The 15,903-nt window shown below is 36.4% G+C and overlaps 1 protein-coding gene across 1 annotated transcript in view; it reads right to left on the bottom strand.

Annotated features, from left to right (window-relative positions):
* The window catches only part of LOC123251804 (chondroitin sulfate proteoglycan 4-like), a 188,186-nt gene that overhangs the window by 59,651 nt on the left and 112,632 nt on the right, over nucleotides 1–15,903 (bottom strand). Inside the window, exons 5-8 of the mRNA XM_044681120.1 lie at nucleotides 15,347–15,510; nucleotides 10,798–14,352; nucleotides 8,310–8,777; nucleotides 6,697–6,873 (exon numbers count right to left, since the gene is read on the bottom strand). Coding sequence (XP_044537055.1) covers nucleotides 6,697–6,873; nucleotides 8,310–8,777; nucleotides 10,798–14,352; nucleotides 15,347–15,510 — 4,364 coding nt within the window. The remainder of the gene's footprint in view (nucleotides 1–6,696; nucleotides 6,874–8,309; nucleotides 8,778–10,797; nucleotides 14,353–15,346; nucleotides 15,511–15,903) is intronic.

Here is a 15,903-nt window from a genome sequence, read left to right as displayed (position 1 = left end):
CCATGAATGGATCAATCCACTAAATGAACAACTTTTACTCTGGAAAAGGAAGGTACATTGAACAACTGCTAAATAGTTTATCAAGATGTAAAGGATTTCCTAGGCTGCTGGAATGGATGTAGTCATACGTTTGTCAGCCATAAATTATACTATTCAAAGAGATTTTCAGTATAGAGAAGAAGAAAAATAACCTGGTTTTTGTGAGCTGGTTGGTCATCCTTTGAACTTGAAGAACAAAATGATATCTCTGGGCAGTATCTTTTAACCTGAGCACATACTAGATTATCAGTTTACTGGAAGGACTAGGTATGTCAAATTATGCAATTTAAAAAATTCTATAATTTCTCTTGACAGGCAAATTTCACTTATTTTTTGGTCTTGTTTTGTTTTTAAAACCTGCAGAAGAGCTGTAAGGGCTAAGAGGGTTAAGTGACTTCCCCAGAGTCCCCAAGCTAGCAAGTGTCTGAGGTCATATTTGAACCTAGTCCCAGGCCTGACTCTCTCCAGTAAACCATTTAGCTGCCCCCTCAATTCATTTTTAATAAAAATAATTACAAGCAGATATTATAATTTTACTTTGAAGTAAAATTTTTCATCTTCTTATCTTTAATTTCTTTGCCTTGTGGTTAAAAAAAATGAACTCAGTCAATTTAGCCTAGCTTGGTCCTTCAAGGTATTCTTAAATTGTGATTCTTCTAATGTTAGGTACAAATCAAAGGACCCCATTTCTCTTCCCAGTTCAGCTATGCCTGAGGCTCTTACCCAGCTTTAACCCTTACCCCTGGGCAGGACAGAGGCAGACCCTTGCCAGATCACAGCCACCTCCACATGACCGAGGATTAATGAATGAGACAGAGAGTAGTCAGCAATTACAGGATAGCTTGGACTCCTTGAGAAAATGCTAAAAGGTCTGATATTAGAATAAGAAGCATGGCAATGCTAAGATATAACATGATATAAGATTTAGAAAAGGAAAAGAGCTCTTCTGTGATAACCTTTACTTCTTTACTTCTAGCTTGATTTCATAGATTCTAGTTTGAAAGATCTCGAGAGACTATCTAGTTGAAGCCCTCTATACGAAACTCATTTTATGGGGGAGCCAGTTAAGTGCCTTATTCAAGGTACTAAGTGGCAAGACTTGAACTCAGGGACTCAACTCCAAATCCAGTGCTCAAAAGCAGTAAAACACAGTCTCTCTTAAGGCAGCTAGGATAGAGTGCCAAGTCTAGAGTCAGGAAGACTCATCTTCTTGAGTCAAATCTGGCCTGTGTGACTCTGGGCAAGTCACTTCACCCTGTTTGCCTCAGTTTCCTCATCTGTAAAATGATCTGGAGAAGGAAATGACAAAAAAAACACAAATAGGGATCATGAAGAGTCTATTTGCCTCAATTTCCTTATCTGTAAAATAAAACAGAGAAGGAAATGATAAACTACTCTAGTGTCTTAACTGGAGAAAGAAAAGACAAGCCACTCGAGCATCTTTGCCAAGAAAACCCCAAATGGGGTTATGAAGAGTTGAACACAACTAAAAAACCAACTGAACAACAAGAAGAGTCAAACATGACTGAAAGTACCTTAGGTATTATTAGTCCCACCTAGCCTGCTCTATAAAGATGAGGAAACTGAGACTTTAAGGGGCTAATAATATAGTCACACAACTAGTTAGTAACAGAAGGGCAGGATATGAATTTGAATCTTTCAGTCTAATGTTTTTTAAACCATGTCATTCTGCCCTTCACAAAATGAAGGAAAAATATAGTAAGTGCTATAAGAGAAGTATAAATTATTACTGTGAACTTGGTCAGGGGAGGGACATAATCCATCATCTTTTCACTTAAAAGCTCCAAGTTATTCTAGAAATAAGCTTATGATAAATCTGATTTAATTTATCCCAGGCCAGCTGAAAGTCTGCATGGAATAATCAATATACAGCATCTTTTCAACCCAGGATGACAGAATCATAGTGCTAGAAGGGAATGTAAATGGGTCTCCTTACCAACCCCCTGGTTGGTTGGCTGTTGTCCTTTGTTCTTGAAGAGGATCAAAATGGCATTAAGAGTAAAGTCACTGGCTTCATTCTGTCTTCCAGAGTCATCTTAGTCCAGGGGCAAAACAAAAATTGAGATGGTGATGGCCCGGGATGCAGTGGATGACTTTGGCATCTTTGATGTCTGACCAAGCTCCTATTATTCTCCTATGCCCCTTCCACTGAAGGAAGTCTTCACATGTTTGGGGTAGACACTCTCCAACTCACCAACAGGTTATTAGAATCAAAACACTGGTAAACTGAGCTTAGGGCCATGTCCCTCCCTCTGTATTTTGTTATTCTTATGTCTTTAAAGAACAATTGATGGCAAACCAAATTTAGTCCTAACCTTGACACTCTCTTTTCAGTTAATAGCTCCAAGAATATGTCTTCTACCCTGCTATATATAGATCATATAAAGACTGCTTCTATTATAAATCATTTTAGATGTGTAACTGATTTTTATTATGTAAAGCTCAAAATAAAAATACACTTGGAAATATTAAAACAAGATTCCTTTACTAAGCCTAATGTTGAAAAAGGAATTACTAAAAAGACAAGGAAGGATGGCAAGGCTAAGAATATGCTTTTTGAAAATTTTTCATTCAATCTCAGAATCAAAAGAAGAAAGAAGCAGTATGGTATAATGAAGAAAGAGTTAGCTTTGGAGTATGTAAGAAATGAATTCAAGTTCTGCCTCTATTACATATAGACTATGTGACCCTAAGCAAGTAAGTGACAACCTCTCAGCTTTCCAGGATAGGGGTGTCAAACTCAAATAGAGAACGATGCTAAAGTCTATACGTTGACTTTCTTGTTTCAGTTCATTTCAGTCGTGTCTGACTCTTTGTGGTCCCATTTGGGATTTTCTTGGCAAAGATACTGTAGTGGTTTGCCATTTCTTTCTCTGACTCATTTTACAGATGAGGAAACTGAGGCAGACAGGGTAAAGTGATTTGCCCAGGGTCACACAGCTAGTTAGTGTCTGAGGCTTGGATCTCATGAAGATGTATCTTTTGATTCCAAGCCCAGTGCTTTATCTACTATACCACCTAGCTGCTTCACATATGGACTTTGAAAAACCTCAAATTCACCTTACTCATGTTGTATTGTATTTTTATTTTGTTAAATATTTCCCAGTGATATTTTAATCTGGTTGGTGGTGGTCTAATGCTATGTTTGACACCCCAGCTACAAAGTGTCAACTTTGTAAATTTTAGAAAAGATTCCACTGATAGATGGAATATCCTTACCAAGACTTCCCTATGCCAATGGAATCATAGGTCCAGTCCCTATTCCTAGCTCTAATTTTAGGAAATAAACAAGAGCAAAATCTAAACTTTTCCTACAAATCTCTTCAAAACCCATTACATGTGCCTTCTTACTCCCTTTAAGGTCTATACTTAACACTGTTAAGTGCAGCCAAATATTGATTAGATGTGTTACTGGGCATATGCATTAGCCCTGATCATTAAAACTGTCACTCCAAATGTTATCTGAGATTCATTAGATTATCTCCTCACCTTCCCACCCCCATCATGAGCTCTATAGCTTTCCTGATGGCTGATTGGTTGTCTAGCTTGTGATCTTGAATAATTCACTATTATAGAGCTGGGAAGATTACATACTGAGCCATATGGGGAATGAACATTTTACCAGTGGATAACGGTCAAAAAATATGCATACATGCATAGGAGTTGACTTTTCAGGGACATAAAGGAAAATACATGTTTTAGACTCATCTGCCTAAACTAGCTGTATATATTGTGTAAGACCAATGAATTCTAAGCCAAAACTAAAGGGTCTCTTTTATCACTTTGGGCAAGAGTTGGCCACAAACCACAAAAGGCTACTTTTTATTTCCCTAAAAGAATAACACTAAGAGCAAACTTTAGACACTAAAGTACAGGGTGTGTGATTTTTTTTAAATTTATTTTTATTTTTTAATCATTTTCCATTGTTACATGATTCTCGTTGTCTCCTTCCCCTCTTCCCTCCCAGAGTTGACAAACAATTTCACTGGGTTATACATATATTATCATTCTAAACCTATTTCCATATTATTCATTTTTGTAATAATTTTTTAAAACCAAAACCCCAAATATAAACCCATATAAACAAGTGATAAATCATATATTTTGTTCTTGATTTCTACTCCCACAGTTCTTATAAGTCCCTCAACGTTTGGATGTGCAATTTTAAAGAAAATAGAGGGCAACGGACTTATCTGTAAAAAGTACCAAAGAAAATCACCTTCTCTTAGGAGGACAAGAACAAAGATGGCAGAGTAGGGAAGTATCAGAAGGGGAGGAAGAGAAGGCAAAAAGGAAGGAAGCAAAAAAGGACAGATCACAGGAAAAAAGAACAGAAAAGAAAGGGAGCAAACCTGTTTTTTTTTTAACTCTTACTTTCTGTCTTAGTATCAACTTTAAGACAGAAGGCCAAGGACCAGACTAACCAGGTTAAATGACTTTCCTATGTTCATATAGCTAGGAAGTATGGGAGAAAATCTTTTTAAACTCCATGCTGCAACTATAAAACAAAGATTCTTGCCTTTTATTTGAATCCTCTAGTGATCTGGTGAAGTCTATGGACCCCATGGTTGAAGAAAATGCTAAATTTCAACTAGCACTTAATGAAAATACAGGTGTAACTTTTTTCCACCCAAGTTCATAGACCCTCTGAAACCTCAGACACTCCAGTTTAAGAACTCAACTATAAAAGGACTTGTTTTGGCAGCTAGGAGGCTTAGTGGATTGAGAGCCACACCTGGAGATGGGAGGTCCAGGGTTCAAATATGACCCGAGTCACTCCCTACCTGTGTGACCCTGGGCAAGTCAATTAACCCCAATTACTAAGCCCTTACTGCTCTTCTGCCTTGGAATTGATACTCAGTATGACTCTAAGACAGAAGATAAGGGTTGTTGTTTTTTTTTAGCGGGTAAAAAAAGATAGTTCCAATCATTTTTCAGAGAAATGGATAGAATTAACAAATTCTTTTTATGTGAGAAAAACAGCTATCTGACATGAAGAGGCCATATATTCTACCTGTTGATTATAGGAAAAAGTCTTTCCTTGTTCTGACATTCAAGGGAAGTATGGTTTGGCAGAAAGAATAGTGGATGAGGAGTGACAAAATCTGGGTTCTAATCATAGATCTAAAATAAAATGTGAAAATATAGGTATAGCATACTTTTAAATTTAATTTGTATTATTAATATTTTCTCCACCACATTTTAAAGCCCAAACAATCAATAAAACAGCCTGATTTGGATTTTTGAGGTATAAATGTATATAATTGAAAATTTTACAACTGGCTTTCACAAGCTCCAACATACCTTAGGTCTAGCTCTGAGTCTGCTCAGTGTTGCCTTTGGAATGTTTATTTACCTTTCTTTTTTCAAAAAGTAAGAGTACTGAATTTGACGACCTCTAAAATCTCTTCTGCTAGAGGAGGGAATGGCAAACCATTCCATTATCTTTGCCAAGAAAATCCCAAATGGGATTACAAAGAATCAGACACAACTGAAAAATGACTGAGCAACAAGGTCCACCAAATCTGAAGGGCTCTGACTCCACATGGATGGGAGTTCTTATGCCTTTAGGTTACCAGCTAGAAGCCAACAGGAAGCTGCAACAATGGAGCTACAGCTTAAGTGTTACTTAATAATCCCCTGAACCAATCAAGTACTAACAGCTTTGTTGCCTTTCAGGGAAAAATTAACCTAACTCGTGTTTCAAGGGAAAAGGGGAACTAGCGAGTGTTTCTATCACAGAGCAAGCTCCTATGTCCCCTCAATAATCTGGTCCCAACTGCCCTTTTCAATGTTTCTTCTTGTACTTTTCTATAAAAAAAAATCTTCTGCATGAGTCAGCCTGACTTCTTATTGTTTATCCTTAAGTATACTTTTTATTCTTGTTATTGTTGCTATTCAGTAATTTTTTAGTTGAGTCTGGCTCTTTGTGACTCCATTTGGGGTTTTCTTGGGCAGAGATACTAGAATGGGTTGCCATTTCTTTATCCAGCTCATTTTACAGATGAAGAAACTGAGGCAAAAAGGGTTAAGTGAGTTGTAGAGGCATACAACTAGTAAATGTCTGAAGTAGGATTTGTTTTCCTGATTCCTGTCCTGCCCTGATTCTAAGTCCAGCCCTTTATCTACTGCATCTCCTAGCTACCTTCATTCTCCTGTTTAATGTTTTTTCTTATGTTATGCCCTTTTTTTCCTCTAAATTCTATCTATCCTTCAAGGCAAAGGTCACATGTTACCATTCCCCAGATCCTCCCCAAGCTAGAGAGCAATGCAATGATTTCTCTTGCTGCCATATATCTAGAGTACAACATACATTTTCTTTTTTTTCCCCTCATTCAATATACATTTTCTTTACCAATCACAAATTTCTATTTAGTTTTAAGCCATCACTCTTTTATTATCCTCCTGATAATGGGGATCATATCTTTTACTTTTCTCCGTCTCCCACAGTGCCGAGCTGAGTATCTCAACAGGTATCAGGCACGTGTGAAATATTTGCAGACTGCTAATATTGTTTTTCTAACAACTACACATGTTCCCAAGTCATCATGTTCAGTATTAATAAATGTTTACAAAGACAACCAACTTGGGAGATCTAGTATTTATATTAAAAAATCAAAAGCACGGAGTACTTACCCGTAATATTTTATTGGCTACTATGACCGGAACCTCATCATTTACTGGTTTAACCATCACAAAGACAGTTTGAGGCAAACTCTGTTTCCCAAGTTCTGTATTATTCACAAAGACTGTAAATCTATCAAGTAGTTCTTCACTCCCATCATGCACATAATAAATTAATCCTTTTTCCACCTAAGACAAAACAAAACAAAAATAAGCGAACTATTTATGGGAACATTTTTTTTTAAGCTAAATAAGCTGCAGCCCAAAATCTTCTAGTTTGGCTTTTTCTGTTCTGTACAAAACAGAGAAACCCCTTCGTTCCCACTAAGATTACTTGAATCAAGTTTAACTTGCAATAATAGGCTGTGGACATGTTTTCTGAAATACCACTGGGCCCCAGAAACACACACAAAAAAATAAGGACAACTTTTTCTCCACTAAAAAAATAACAGGGAAAGACTAGGAAATATGGTGTAGCAGAAGGAAAAAGAGATAAAGAACTGCAGGCCAGGGTCCACGTTCCAGGTCTGCTACTAACTAGCTGCGTGACTTTAGGCAAGTCAAAACCAAGCCATGACTCTGTGCTTTGGTATCTTTGTCTGTCCCTGAGGTTAGACTAGAATTATAATCTTGGAGTAGGAAGGGAATTTAAAACTCATTTATTATTCTAATTTATTATTTTATTTTTATATTATATTTTTATTTTTAATCATACTAATTTCTTTTTCTAACCTTTCCTTTTGATTCCTTGTGAACTAGAAATTCATCATCTAACTTGAAAATTTTCATTAGAAAGAAGATTTGAAAATGAGGACTGCACATAAAATGACAAATCTGTTCCATAGAGCTTTTTTCTTTTAGTATACATTAAACATAATGTGATAGTGACAACACTGCCCTGCTCGTCTGTGTTCCCCTTTGGACCCCATTTTAATTTCCTCCATATATTCTTAAAATGTTTCAGCAATATCTTTTTTTTTTTTAATCCCTATTTCTAACCTCCCTTGCCTAGTCTCCCTAGGCATCCTCATCGGTAACTATATGACCCACTGAAATAAACACAAGAGGGGTAGTTTTATGACCCTGGGCAAGTCCTTTAACCTTATTTGCCTCAGTTTCCTCATCTACAAAATGAGACAGCAAAGGAAATGGCAAGTCGCTCCAGTATCTTTGCCAAGAAAATTCTAAATAGGGTCATGAAGAATTGCATATAATTAAAAAACAACTGAATAACAACAAATTCCAGGCACCATACTAAGCACTGGAGATACAAAGGGAGAAAACAGGAACCAGCTAAGGAACTTACAATCTATAAAGACTACATTACAAGCAGGATTCAAATATCAATTATAGAGAAACACAACTACCTGACTATATCAACCCAATTAACTAGGGTTTGGTTTTGGAGGAAGAACCAAGGAAGCAGTCAGATGCTAGTCTGCCAGTAACTGAGCAGCCAAGACAGGACAAGAAATGAAGTTACTAGTTTTTAGGACTTTGTAATGTAAGACACAAATTATAGTCATAATAAAGAATTACCTTACTCCTTACTTCAATGAGAAATCATAAAATTTTTTCCCATTCCATCCCTAACATGGATAGAGATAATCCTCTAATGTCCTTACCTGATTTCTGGTAAATCTCATTAGATTTATTCTTGGAAAATGAGAATTTTCAACATAACCATGCTTCGGTTGTTCAACCAGGACAAATTCACAGTTGATTCCCACAAAATGGTGATTTGGAATTTTAAGGAAGTCTTCTAGGAGGGCTCTGGAGCCTCCTTCTAGAACTGTAAAGTTCTGTACAACCAAAGGAATCAGCCTAGGAATGATATCCACCAAGATTTCTATTCCACGGATGGCTTGGACACCATTTGTCACATCCAATAAAAAGCGATCTTGCTGTTGGTCAGAAGCTGTCTGCTCATAATGGATATGACCATCATCGACATCTTGTTGGGTAAATGATGAAGGGGAATCCTCAATAGCACCCAAGTCATCTTCTGTAACAAATTTTCGGATCTGTCCATGGACTGGGGGGTTCCTGATGATGAACATTATCTCTGATGGAGAATTATTTTCATGCACAGCCTCAAGTTTAAATATACACAAACACACATATACACAAAAGAATCCCATTAAAATGGAGATAAGGGGCAGATTCTTTAACTATGCACCCATCCCAGTTTTGCTACTTTTTATCTGTGTGACCTTGGGCATAACTTCTGAGTGCTTCAGTTTCTTCATATTTGTTTAAAAAAAAAAAAAGAAAAAGAGGGGTAAATTAGATGGTCCCTGAAAGGGTCCCTTCTAGCTCTAAATCCATGATCATATGGTCAATATGCACGAATGGGTTGAGTTACAATGCAGTCAGTCAAAAACATTTGGCCCAATCCAAACTATTCAAGGCAGCATTAAAGTATAGATTCACAAAGTTTTCCCTAACCTCCTCAATTATCTCTAACCTCTTCTCAATTATCACAAAAAGAAAAAATAAAGGGAGGAATCTCTAACATATCTTTTTTCTTTTTTTAAAATCTTATCTTCCATCTTGGGAATCAATTCCATGTGTTGGTTCCAAAGCAGAAAAGAGGTAACCCCTCTTTATTCCAGTGTTCTCCCTCTTTTAATTATTTCCTCTTTATCCTATATATAGCTTGCTTTATATATTTTTGTTATATGTTGTCTCTCTCATTAGATTATAAGTTCCTTGAGGGCAGGGGCTGTCTTTTGCCTATTTCTAGTATCCCCAATGCCTATCACTGATCTTGGCACAAAGTAGATACTTAATAAATTTTTCATGAATTGAATTGAATTTAGCTCAAAAAAAAAAACTATGATTCTGATTCCCTAAGGCCTGAGATTACACCTTTTTTGGTGTAATCTTTTACATTCTTTTAATTTGATTCCAATAAATATTACTAAATAATTTATTTTATTAATCTTTATTAAAATACTAAAAGCTTGATAACAGGAACTCAAATAATTTTAAATTTTAATATGAAAGGAAAACTTGCTTTTTAGGCAATAATAAAACTGGGCTCTACCATGGTAATCCATGTGAGCCCCCTGGTGGCCACTATGTACATATCAATGATAGAAGTTGCAGAAAAATTAGAAAGGACTGGCCTCAGAACTACCAGGTGATGTAGCTATTTATTCGAAACTTATGATTCCTTCAATTGCCTGGACTAGAATTCTTTATTTACTCTTTCATTTCCACTTTCCTTACAATAAAACTTGAATGCAGCGAATTATAGCTATAGGTCTAGGAGGGACCTTCAAAGCACCTAGTATAAGCTTCTCATTTTCCAGATGATGAAAATGAAGCCCTCAGAACTTGAGTGACTTAACTGAGGTCACACAAGTGGTCATCGTTACTCATCACCTTAGAGGAGATGAGTAACTGCCTATTTTTGCTGTCGTCTCTTGGAAATGACAATTCTAACAGTTTGATAACTTCAATTCTGCAATTCTCCTTACCTAAGCTTTTAATTCTGATTAGCTGGAATGTACTTGCTAGTCCCCAAATATTAGTGGCACAAATTTGGAAATTTCAGGATTCCTTTCTGAAGTGGAGGACTTTTATCACTATAATGTCTGTTGGTTTTGATGGTATGGGAAATCCTAAATCAGTCACCCTTCAGAGCTCTGTATATCTCATTTTATAGCTGCCTATCTAAGAAGAAACACTGTTATTTTTACAGCTACTTTTAGAAATTTTAGAAAAACTCAACACTCTTAAATTAATCTAAATTTTTAAACATGGAACTGTTACATGAATGTACCCCAAGTCAAAATGAGTAATGGTGCCATCAAATTTAAATAAAAATACCTCAATATATTCCTTTCCTTCTTGGGAATTTCTTCTCGTTTCTAGTCATGAGAAATATCTGTTGAGAGCTTGAAACTTTCTCATCCTACCTATCTGACAACCTTTCCCTTACTAAAAATTCTAATTTTAAGACAAGAGTTAATTTGAGTTAATATGTAAATATCTTCCACGGGCACATGAAAATAAGGCTAAAAGACCAGTGCCAGTGGCTGGGGGAGAGTATCATGAATCATTCTGTAGAAGATATAAGCCCACATCCATATATTTCAAACATACCTGAAGCTCTCTTCTACTGAGTTTCACTGATTTTCCTTCTTCAACTAAAAGGCTCTTGCTGTGAACAACTTTGGGGGGATGCTGGTGGCTTTCCAAATATACCTGAACATAAATTCCAACATCCAGGTGTATATCTTTAACCTTTGCAGTCAAGTTGAATATATCAGCAAGATTGTTGTTGCCATCATGCCTGTAAATCACATATCCTTGCTTTAAGTCATGCTGGGAAAATGAAGCTGATGACCTATTTTTCACCAAGATTCTGCCATACTTTGGAAGCAAAAAGATCTCATACTTGATCTCTGTGTCACTTCTGATGTCATGATTTGTGGCAACACTAAGGTTAGCTGTTGTGAGAGTCTCCTCTCTTCCTTTCAGCACCAGCAATCCTGTATTGTTGGCTATCCGCAGGTAAGGCTCTGAAGCGCTGACCTCTAAAAGGGAGGATGTGTAGTGGGTGCCATCTGTGACAAATAGCACAAATCGGGCATGGTCTGCACCATGATGCCTGAACAACACATGCCCTTCCTCTAGGTCCCCTTGTTGGAACTGGTAGAGCTTCTGACTAGGATCACCAGCTAATACCAGATCGCCATTTGGAATGCCACGTCTGGTGTACAGCAACTGTCTATCATTAAAATCTGAATCAGGGTCATGATAACAGAGATCCGTCAAGGTCAATAAGCGTTGGCCATTTCTCACCACGTGAAATACTTTATCCACCACACGCACAGGCTTTTCATCATTCTTCAGTGTCACAGTAACATTTACTCTGATTTCGAGATCCACCCTGGCTTCCTCGTTTCTTGGTCCCTGGGCAGATGCCTCCACAACAAATTCATCAAACCCATTCTCAGAGTCATCATGGACATACATTACACGTTCATCAACAATATCCTGGTTGGTGAAAGTGGTTACGTGATCATTACTTTCCAATGAATCTGAAAAATTAATAAGTTTCAGCTTCCCGTGTTGAGGGTTCTTGCTAATTTTATAATGGAAGACTTGATTGTCTAAAGTTTGTGCAAATAATTCTGTTTTGGTGATTAATTTCCCTTCTCCTTCAGTTACGGAAAATCCTTTGTTGATTAAAATAATGCGGTTGGGATCTGCTCTGATATTTATTCTGAAAATATAAATCTTTGATTCCATATGATTTGTACAAATCAAGAATCTGAATGAATCTTGGGTGGTTTCCTGTGACTTCTCCAGTAGTTCATAAGCCACTTCACCATCTATAATGTTTTTCTGGCTGAAGGTGGAGTTTAGTTTTAAAATTCTGCTGCCAAGCAGCAGTTTTCCTTTCTTGGGCAGGGAGAGTAGCTTAAAATGAAGTTTACTTTCAAGTACCTCCATATTCTCCATTCTAACCATTAAGTGATCAGAAGTTAAGCTTTTTTTATCCATTGTATTGATGTCTAGTGGACCATTTTTCACTAATTTATACTTCAGCCATTGTATGGCTATAGGAAACACCAGTTCTTCACTGACTTTATTTTCAATGCTAATTTTAAATACAAAATGATCAGTGACATTTTCCAGTTGTGGTTCTTTAAAAGTACTGCAGTACCTTACTCGATCTCGATCAACAGAACGTTGAGAAAAGGTGTTGACGGGCTTCCATTCTCCACTGGAACTACGCCTTTGAATTTGGCCAAAAAGAGGAGGATGGATAATGTCATAGCGTATCTCCATCTCATGCCCCCCAGCATTAAGCTGTACTGACAAGTTGCTCTGAGTGATCAAAACTGTGTTTCCCTGCTGAACAGCCACACCAGTATTATTTACCACTTTATAATCCCAAGGGATGGTTTTCACTCGTAACACAGCTGTATTACTAACCAACTCCCCATCACTTACTCGTAGAACAATGCGGGAATTCTGGAGCCCATGATGCACATAGAAAATTCTTCCACCTTGTAAATCCTCATTTGTAAATGTATTAATTATTTTTCCTGGATGTTTAGAGTTTTCTAAATATCCAGTATCTGCATTGAAGTTCCCAAGTACTGAAAATGTCAGATCAGATGGGTGGGTATCTGGATCCAACACCTCTATCATATTAGATGTCAGTCGCTTCTTGGAGTTCTCTAAAAGAAGCAGCAAATTTCCTTCTGGAAGGAAAAGTTCTGGGGGGTCATTTACTGGAGTGATAGTAATGTTAAACACATACTGATCGTTTCTTTGCAGATGGAAAGGAATTTCCTTCTCTTTACTGATAGAGACAGAAAATACAAAGTAATCTCTGGTGCTCTCAGAGCCATCATGGACATACAAAATCCTTTCTTGCCACAAATCTAACATCGTAAAAGTCGCCTCCACCTGGGATTCAGGTGCAACATCTAATCTCAGGTCTCCATGAATTGTTTTTTCCTTAATTTTAAATAGGACTTGGGAATGATGAATGTCTAAATCCTTGAATTCTGAATTCATCCTAATATGTTTACTTTCAACTGGGGCTTGTCCACCTTCCTGAACTACCAAGTCATTCAAATTTAAGAAATAACTGCTATCCTCTTGAAGAGAAGATTTGAAGCTTTCCAGAGGAGTGCTAGAAGAGGGAGTTCTTGTCTGAAGTGTCATTTTTTCAGTTGTTGTCATAGGAAGACTTGAAAAATCATTGCTTTTTGTATTACACCCAGCGGCAATATCTTTGGAAACAAGGGCATTCTTTAGTGATAGCTTTTTGGAGTTAACCTTCAGACCTCTTAAGCAACCTTTGAAGGAGCCACCTCTGACAGATTTCCTAGAAATAGAGGTAAACTCTAACTTCTTTATTTCTGCTCGGGCACTGTTATCAACACCTCCCACAAAGAGTGGACCTTTACATTCGAAAGCCCTGCTATACAGAGGCAGCGATATTTTGACTCTTTCTTCATCGACTAACAAGCTGAAATGCCTCTCATTGAACTGGAGTTTAACAAAATGCCACTCATTGTCACTAATTAAACTAAGGGAAGGAAGCTCGGTTTTAGTTTGATTTCTTCCAACATGTGCCTTAATGAATCCAGCTTCTATTTCCAAAGCAACAAAGTCTCTTGATCTTCCAGACTGATAGAGAAGCAAGCCCTGGTCAGCTCCCGTCTGAAAAGTGAATTCCCAAAGTCCTTCTCCCTGGATGTTCCACCTCGGAAAAGCCACGTAAGATTTAGAGCTAAAGAAATTGACAGCTTCATTTTCACCTGCAAAGAATTCATCACTACATCCCAAGGACACCTCGTGAACTTTCTTAAATCCGGGGTAAGATCTGAGGGAGTTCAGAATCTCGTGCTGGTTAAATATCACCTCCTCCATACATCCTCGGAAATTGGAGTGTCCTCTTTCCAAGTAAGGAACATCAAGATTGCCGCTCCCTCCAATGTATATTCCTTGCTGAATATTCAATCCCTGTATTCTCCCTGATATTGTACCACTGGTCCTATAGAATCTGTCAATCACCAGAGTGACACTATCACTGGCATGATGCAATTCAACCACGTGCCAAGCCAAGTCATCCAGGCGTGATTTTTGTTGAGAATGTAGCACTAATTCACCTGTACCCAAATTCACTCTCACCTGGAAAAAAAAAGCAGATGAGAATTAGCCAATCACATCTCTCTGCCTCTTGTTTATATTATATTGATTATATTTATAGGTTTATATTTACATCTGAAAACTTAGCATATAGAGACTTTTTTTTTATAAAAACAGAACAATAACACAGATGCTGCTATAACTCTCCCATTTTTATAACCTAAGTGGCAAGTAAGGTAAGGCCAAACTTTAGAGTTTATAACTACTGATATAGGATGGTAATTGATAGAGTGCTCTGAATATTAAAATCAATAAAAATAATAAAAACTAGCATTTATCACAGTGCTTTAAGATTTATATAAGAGCTGTACAAATATTAGCTCATTTTCTCCTCTCAAGAATCCTGGGAGGTAGGTGCTATTATTATTCCCACATTGTAAATGAGGAAAGTGAGTCAGGCAGAGGTTAAATGACTTGCCAATGGTCAAAATGTAAGTGTCTAATATTGGATTTGAACTCAGGTCTTCCTGACTCCAAGTCCAGCCCTCTATCCACTGGGTCATCTAGCTTTCTATTTTCATCAGAACTAAAGTTTTAAAACAATTTTTTTCTTCTTTTTTCTTTCACTGTCTCCCTTTAACAAAGAATGTTAAGCACTTCACACTATCTCTACCATATTTATAAACCACATATAAATATATTTATTCTATAATATATTTATTATATTATATACACATAAATATAAATATTTATTATGTATGATATATTCACTGTTATATGTACTTAATAGGAATATTTATTTTTATATATAAATATAAACACAAATATTTATTCTAAATAATACATATCTATTATACATTCTACATATATAAGTATTTGTAATAATTCATTGTCATATAATCAACACACTCATATATTATATATTTGTTGTTATAGACAGAAATACAAAGGTTTATTATATGTAATATAAATTCTGTATGTTAATAACTGTATGTTAAATGTAGATATATACATAAATATACATTTTTAAATGCACCTGTAGGTTTCCTGAAATAAGTTCTACTGTACAATAATCATCTTTTCCAGCTGCTAGAAAAAGTAATCCATTTGGTTTGCTGGTCTGAAATTTCAAGTGAAGAGATAAGTCTGGAGAAGCTTCAATGATGTTGAGTTCCACAAAGCTTTCACCAAAAAATGATGCTGTAAAAAAATTTAGAAATGATTTAATTTAATTAAAAAGATTGCTCTGATTTCACACTAAAACATACAATTTCCAAAGTTATTAATAATACAGAAAAGCAGAATTTTTCATGATCAGGCTTCTTTTAAATTTATGAGAGAAAGAAAGAAGGGAAGGAGGGAGGGAGGGAGGAAGGGAGGAAGAAGTAAAAAAGTGAAATTTATTACACAGGATGTTCCAAAAGAGTTAGTGAAGTTATCTTAATTTAATAAACTTAAATTATTTATAACTGCAATAAGACTTTTGGTATTCTTTGAATTCCCTGCCTCCCTTGTAAGCAAATTAAATATAACAGAGATTTGATGTTTTGATTATAACTGCCTCAGTTGTTATGTTTTGAATATGGAAATATT

The sequence above is a fragment of the Gracilinanus agilis genome, chromosome 1 (genome assembly GCF_016433145.1).
Source record: "Gracilinanus agilis isolate LMUSP501 chromosome 1, AgileGrace, whole genome shotgun sequence".
Taxonomy (NCBI): domain Eukaryota; kingdom Metazoa; phylum Chordata; class Mammalia; order Didelphimorphia; family Didelphidae; genus Gracilinanus; species Gracilinanus agilis.
Note: the sequence above shows the minus strand (reverse complement) of the source record. Positions and strands in the feature narration are given on the sequence as shown.